This window comes from Anomaloglossus baeobatrachus, chromosome 5 (genome assembly GCF_048569485.1).
Source record: "Anomaloglossus baeobatrachus isolate aAnoBae1 chromosome 5, aAnoBae1.hap1, whole genome shotgun sequence".
NCBI lineage: Eukaryota > Metazoa > Chordata > Amphibia > Anura > Aromobatidae > Anomaloglossus > Anomaloglossus baeobatrachus.
Genome location: NC_134357.1, coordinates 561,519,478 through 561,526,962, shown reverse-complemented (window position 1 = coordinate 561,526,962; position 7,485 = coordinate 561,519,478). Strand labels below are relative to the sequence as shown.

At 43.4% G+C, this 7,485-nt stretch overlaps 1 protein-coding gene across 1 annotated transcript; it reads left to right on the top strand.

Moving 5' to 3' along the window:
* The first annotated feature begins 3,348 nt into the window (after nucleotides 1–3,348).
* On the top strand, nucleotides 3,349–6,446 carry LOC142313015 (uncharacterized). The gene is made up of 2 exons (XM_075352003.1): nucleotides 3,349–3,382; nucleotides 4,867–6,446. Exons 1-2 carry the CDS (start codon nucleotides 3,349–3,351, stop codon nucleotides 5,958–5,960), a joined length of 1,128 nt encoding a protein of 375 aa, XP_075208118.1. The 3' UTR covers nucleotides 5,961–6,446.
* The last annotated feature ends 1,039 nt before the right edge of the window (nucleotides 6,447–7,485 follow it).

Sequence of the window (7,485 nt, the reverse complement as noted above, 5' to 3'; positions counted from 1 at the left end):
GCTGGTTCAGTATGCTTTCAATTTTGAATAAGTCCCCAACAGTGTGCCAAAAAAGGGGAAGGGAAAAATTCAGCTCACCCCTCTTCACTCCAGATCTTACCTCTGGTGCACGGAAACACCTTGACCTGGGTGGAAACACATGGAGAAAAAGGAGGAATTCCAGCAACTCCAGGAGAAGATCGACTTAAAATCAATTTCTTTATTAATAATAAAAATCTTCCATCAATATAGGACAAAAATTAGGAGGCAAATGAGACAGAGGAGCAATTTCCTACGCGTTTCAACCTATAAAGGTCTTAAAGGGAACCTGTCAGCAGAAATGTCCCCTAAAACCTAACAGATTCCCCCTCTGCAGCTCCTGGGCTGCATTCTATAAAGGTCCCTGTTATGATTGTGCCCACTTTCTGACCGAAAAAAAGTGTTTATAAAGTTGTACCTTTTTGGCTTCTGATTCTGTAAATCCGTCACGGGGGCGGGCTGCCTGATGGCCGTTATTCTGCCCCCTGGTCCTGTATGCCGCCCCCATCGCTGATTTCAATACTTCTGGACGCCGCCCACTGCTCTAGCCATCCCCGCGCATGCCCAGTGCCCATCTCTCGGGGATGAGCACTGTGCCCAGCGTCACCGCTGGTGACGTGCACGCAGGGTTAAGATTATGGGCGGTGCTTTGATGTTTATTCCTAAGCAACCGCCCATAATCGCGGGACCGCGCTTTCCCCCTCGGCCTGCTTCTTTCTGCGCAAGCGCGCTGCTGCTGACCTCACTTCGCCTCCTTCCCATCTTGCCCCGAGGCAGGAAATAGATGGGAAGAGCGCGGAGCAGTGACTACACCGAAAGCGCGGTCCCGCGATTATGGGCGGTTGCTTAGGAATAAACATCACAGCACCGCCCATAATCTTAACCCTGCGTGCACGTCACCAGCGGTGACACTGGGCACAGTGCTCATCCCCGAGAGATGGGCACTGGGCATGCGCGGGGATGGCTGGAGCAGTGGGCGGCGTCCAGAAGTATTGAAATCAGCGATGGGGGCGGCATACAGGACCAGGGGGCAGCATAACGGCCATCAGGCAGCCCGCCCCCGTGACGGATTTACAGAATCAGAAGCCAAAAAGGTACAACTTTATAAACACTTTTTTTCGGTCAGAAAGTGGGCACAATCATAACAGGGACCTTTATAGAATGCAGCCCAGGAGCTGCAGAGGGGGAATCTGTTAGGTTTTAGGGGACATTTCTGCTGACAGGTTCCCTTTAATCATGGAAGGCATTCCATGATTAAGACCTTTATAGGTTGAAACGCGTAGGAAATTGCTCCTCTGTCTCATTTGCCTCCTAATTTTTGTCCTATATTGCTGGAAGATTTTTATTATTAATAAAGAAATTGATTTTAAGTCGATCTTCTCCTGGAGTTGATGGAATTCCTCCTTTTTCCCCAACAGTGTCACCAGCAAAGCACCCCCACACCATCACACCTCCTCCTCCATGCTTCACGGTGGGAACCAGGCATGTAGAGTCCATCCGTTCACCTTTTCTACAAAAACACGGTGGTTGGTTCCAAAGATCTCAAATTTGAACTCATCAGACCAAAGCACAGATTTCCACTGGTCTAATGTCCATTCCTTGTGTTCCTTAGCCCAAACAAGTCTCTTCTGCTTGTTGCCTGTCCTTAGCAGTGGTTTCCTAGCAGCTATTTTACCATGAAGGCCTGCTGCACAAAGTCTCCTCTTAATAGTTGCTCTAGAGATGAGAAGGTGTGTCCAAACATTTGGCACTGTACTGTGTATATGTATATATATATATATATATATATATATATATATATATATATAATATATATAATATTACTTTATATATAATCCAACCCCTTCCAGGTGTACAGTAATGCCTTTATATACGATATTATTTATTGCCTTAAACAGAACCAAACATCAGCATTTTCCTATATAAGGTGCAGCCAGTGCAGTACTGGCACTATCAGGCACATTGTGTACATACCATTAGGGGGCATCTCGGGTGTTTAGGCTGTGAAATTCAAGTTTCTAAAGTTTGAAAATTCATCATCTTTTTGATTGACGTGCGTACCTCAGCTGATAATGTCCGGACGGGTTATGCATGTGTATTCCCGCCCCCCTGCCGCCTGTTCCTCCCTCTCACTGGCTGTATGTAAATTTCTAATCTTCAGTTACACGGCGTCGGAGTTAGCGCCTGTGCATAGCGCTCATCTTAGGCACCGTGTTTCTGAAGCCCACAGTATTATGGTGCATGAGAGGGCGGTGCATGCGCCCTCGCTTCTTCAGATCTGTTGTGACTGCGGGAGCGCGCGCGGTCACAACAGGACTGGAGAACAGCTGATCTTACCCTGATTAGCTGCAGCAGACGTCTCCTACGATATCGTCTGCTGCAGCTAATCGGTAAGATCAGCTGTTCTCCAGTCCTGTTGTGAATGCGCGCGCTCCTGCGGTCACAACAGATCTGAAGAAGTGAGGGCGCATGCGCTGCCCTCTCATGCACCATAATACTGTGGGCTTCAGAAACACGGTGCCTAAGATGAGCGCTATGCGCAGGCGCTAACTCCGACGCCGTGTAACTGAAGATTAGAAATTTACATACGGCCAGTGAGAGGGAGGAACAGGGGGCGGGAATCCACGTGCATAACCCGCCCGGACATTAACAGCGAGGTGCACACGTCAATCATAAAGATGATGAATTTTCAAACTTTATAAACTTGAATTTCACAGCCTAAACACCCGAGATGCCCACTAATGGTATGTACACAATGTGCCTGATAGTGCCAGTACTGCACTGGCTGCACCTTATATAGGAAAATGCTGATGTTTGGTTCCCTTTAATTTTATAGATGTAATGCTCACCTAGCTTTCAGTTTGGTCCTGCCTCTGTACTAAAAACACACGTGGTTTCTCCAGCCGCTGGCTTCCTGCAGCAGCGACCCTCCCTGCCTCCTGTGATCTCACTCCACAGCCGCTCCATCCCCACAGCTCCCTACCCCGTAGGAACCCCGCTTTGACATTCGGACTATAAGATGCACCCCACACTTTCCTCCCAAATTTGGAGGAAAAAAAGTGCTTCTTATAGTCCGAAAATATGGTAGTTACTTCTACTTTCTTTGACTAGTAATATCATTATTTACTCTAAATGATTACTCCTATATAAAAATAACTGTATTTACCATGTCAGATGAGATTGGTCACGTCAATGTTCTATGAAGTCGTCACCCTCCTGTGGTCAGAGAGGCCGGCCTCTGGTTCACGTCTAATTTAAGATGGAGGTCTTACTACTCACCAGTCCTGGACTGGCCCGTGCACGGTAGCGGCTTCAATCCTGATCCACGAGATGGATTATGACTTCCAGCTCAAAGGACCACAATGTTAGAAAAATTAACTCTTAGTAATGCAGAGTCATCTGAGACAATTTTTTTCAAGCTTCGAAAGAGACAATAGGAAATTGTCTGCCATAATCACACAGACCAGAGAATTTAGAGTGAAGAGTAAGCAGAGAAGTAACTAGCTGATAACTTATGACATTTACATAAGGCGACACTTTCAAAGTTTTACCAATTTTTCGGACTGCCTGACCTTTATTTCTTAAAGTAATGATCGCCACTCGTTTTTTCTTTACTTCGCTGCCTTTTTCTTGCCATAATACAAATTCTAACAGTCTATTCAGTAGGACTATCAGCTGTGTATCCACCAGACTTCTGCACAACACAACTGATGGTCCCAACCCCATTTATAAGGCAAGAAATCCCACTTATTAAACCTGACAGGGCACACCTGTGAAGTGAAAACCATTTCCGATGACTACCTCTTGAAGCTCATCAAGAGAATGCCAAGAGTGTGCAAAGTAGTAATCAAAGCAAAAGGTGGCTACTTTGAAGAACCTAGAATATAAGACATATTTTCTGTTGTTTCACACTTTTTTTGTTAAGTATTTCATTCCACATGTGTTAATTCATAGTTTTGATGCCTTCAATGTGAATCTACAATTTTCAGAGTCATGAAAATAAAGAAAACTCTTTGAATGAGAAGGTGTGTCCAAACTGTTGGTCTGTACTGTATGTGATTAAGAGAAGCATTACTCGCCAGTCACAGCCCCTGCTGCTTCGGTGCTTATCTCAGGTCTTTCTGTACTTGACCGCAGCAATAATGTGCCATACACAAGTGAGTGCTGCAGCCCATCACTGGCCTTACAGTATAGGTGATGCAATGGTTATTTGTGATGCTGGGCTCCTCATCACAGCAGCCAAGTAGAGTAAGAACAGGAAGAGCAATAAAGTGGTAGCCCTGAAATAAGAATGGATTCAACAGGCAAAAAATGTTTTTCAATTATTTATCACATTCTACCTTTAGCCATCATTGTTTGTCAGCTTGAGGAAAATCACTTTACAAATAATTTGCAATTCAAGTTTCACACTTTGTACAAAGTCAGGCATTCTTCATACATAATCATACTGCTCCTCCGTTTTGCAGTAAAATGCATGTGGCTGTCAAGGATTGTCACGGACAGACCCCCTCCAATAGTACTGACTGACAGGCTCAATTATGATTCTCCACTGCGGGTATTACCCAAAAATAGTGGTGACCGACACTCTTGAGACATGAACCTAGGAAAATACTGAATTCAACACTGAATTTAAAAACTGCTAGAGACAATCCTTGTGGCCTGATATCATTATCTAGTGGTCCTTGCTCTGTTTTCAGTCAGAATGTGAACTGTTTTGTCACCAATACCTTACTGAATAATCAAATTTTGCAACAAGTTGCAATTTTAATGGACATTTAATATAATTGAAAAAAACAATTTCCAAGTTTAATATTATTGCAAAAATAATAAAAGTGTTGTTCTTGGCAGGTGACTGTATTAGGAGATCAGATGGACTTCTGAATTCTTCAGACTTTCAATCATATAATGCTGGTGTGCCACAAGTCACATATAAAGAACATTGCAACATTGCAGTTGTAGCCTCAGTGCTTCACAGCAAAGATCTACCATCTGATCCTATTAAACAAGTCCTATCTTGTGATTCATCACAGGCTATTAAGGAAAATAAAAGTCACAAAAGGGATGTTGGAAATTCAAGAGGAACAAAGACCTTTTCATGTTCAGAGTGTGGGAAAAATTTTAATTACCAATGTAGACTCATTAGACATGAAAGAACTCACACAGACAACAAACCATTTTCATGTTCAGAATGTGGGAAATGTTTTAACTACAAATCTGAATTTATTATACATCAGAGAACTCACACAGGGAAGAAGCCAATTTCATGTTTAGAATGTGGGAAATGTTTTAACTACAAATCTGAATTTCTTATACATCAGAGAATTCACACAGGGGAAAAGCCATTTTCATGTTCAGAATGTGGGAAATCTTTTAATTCTCAATCAAGACTTGTTGTGCATAAGAGAACTCACACAGGGGAGAAGCCATATCCATGTTCAGAGTGTGGGAAATGTTTTGCAGATAAATCAACTCTTGTTATACATCAAAGAACTCACACAGGGGAGAAGCCATTTTCATGTTCAGAATGTGGGAAATGTTTTTCAAAGAAATCAACTCTTGTTATACATCAGAGAACTCACACAGGGGAGAAACCATTTTCATGTTCAGAATGTGGGAAACAATTTGTAAAAAAATCACAACTTATTATACATCAGAAAATTCACACAGGGGAGAAGCCATTTTCATGTTCAGAATGTGGGAAATGTTTTAACTACAAATCTGAATTTATTATACATCAGAGAACTCACACAGGGAAGGAGCCAATTTCATGTTTAGAATGTGGGAAATGTTTTAACTACAAATCTGAGTTTCTTATACATCAAAGAACTCACACAGGGGAGAGGCCGTTTTCATGTTCAGAATGTGGGAAACGTTTTGTGCGGAAAATATATTTGGTTATACATCAAAAAAGTCACATAGGGAAGAAGCCATATCTATGTTGAGATTGTAGAAAATGCTTTTCTTTCAAAGCAACTTGTGTAAAACATTAAACAGCTCACATAGGTGAGAAGACATTTTCATACCCAGAATGTGAAATGTTTTATTTACTAAATGTTTATTCTTTTTATCAGAAATTAAGACTTTTTACACATAAAGGGGTGAAGCCATATTCATGTTCTGAATTTGAGTTAAGTTTCCCCCCGTAATAAAAGTGCAAAAGCCAAAAAACTTCAAATAGCTTTTTTTTTTAACCCCTTAATCCCAAAACCTGTTTTCACATTCCTGACCAGGCCAAACTTTTCAATTCTGACCAGCGTCACTTTAAGTGGTAATAACTCTGGAATACTTCAACACATCCCAATGATTCTGAAAATGATTTTTTTCGGGACACATTGTGCTTCATGTTAGTGGTAAATTTTGGTAGTTATTATTTGTGGTTTTAAATGAAATTATCAAACATTTGGTAAAAAGAAGGGAGGAAGGAAAGTTCACCACATTGTTAATTATGCCTCAATCCGTAATTGTAAAGCCTGCTTTACACGCTACAAGATATATTACGATGTGTCAGCGGGGTCACGTCGTAAGTGACACACATCCGGCATCGTAAGGTATGTTGTAGCGTGTGACAGCGATGTGCAATTGCGATTGAACGAAAAACCGTTCATCGCCTGCATGTCATTCATTCCTGACGAATTGAACGTCAGATTGTTCATCGTACCCGGGGTAGCGCACATCGCAGTGTGTGACACCCCGAGAACGATGAACAGATCTCACCTGCCTCCTGCGGCTCACGGCCTGGAATGCAGAAGGAAGGAGGTGGGCGGGATGTTTATGTCCCGCTCAGCTCCGCCCCTCTGCTTCTATTGGCCGGCTGCCGCGTGACGTCGATGTGACGCCAAAGGTCCCTCCCACTCCAGGAAGTGGACGTTCGCCGCCCACATCGAGGTCGTATGGTAGGTAAGTATGTGTGACGGGGGTTAATTGTATGTGCGGCACGTTCAACAAATTGAACGTGCTGCATATACGATGGGGGCGTTGCAAATCGCATACGATATCGTATTCGAAATTGCAACGTGTAAAGCTGGCTTAAGAGTGGGTGCAGGATCCAGGTGTGGCTGTCACCAAGAGAATATAATGGAAAAAGCTGTTGCGTTTCTGGTGTATGTACAAACGTCCTTAGTTGTAGGAAACAATCCTATGACTAAGGCCGGTTTCAGACGTCCGTGTTTAATCAGGTACAAGCCACACGCATGGGTATGGTCATGCGTCTGTCATACATGTGTCACATGTGTGACATCTGTGTTTGCATTTCCCAATGAACTTTGATCACCTCCTGGTGACACCACCGCGACACCCACACTACAGCGGGTGTCACGACGGTGACTTTACGGTTTTATCAGAGTTCATTGGGAAATCCGATGATCTCCTAAACATCAGTGCACCCACACTGCTTGCTTGCTGAATACTCACCTGTCCCCGGCGATGCTGTACCCTGCCATGCTGTGCCCGGCGCTGTCCCCGCAATGC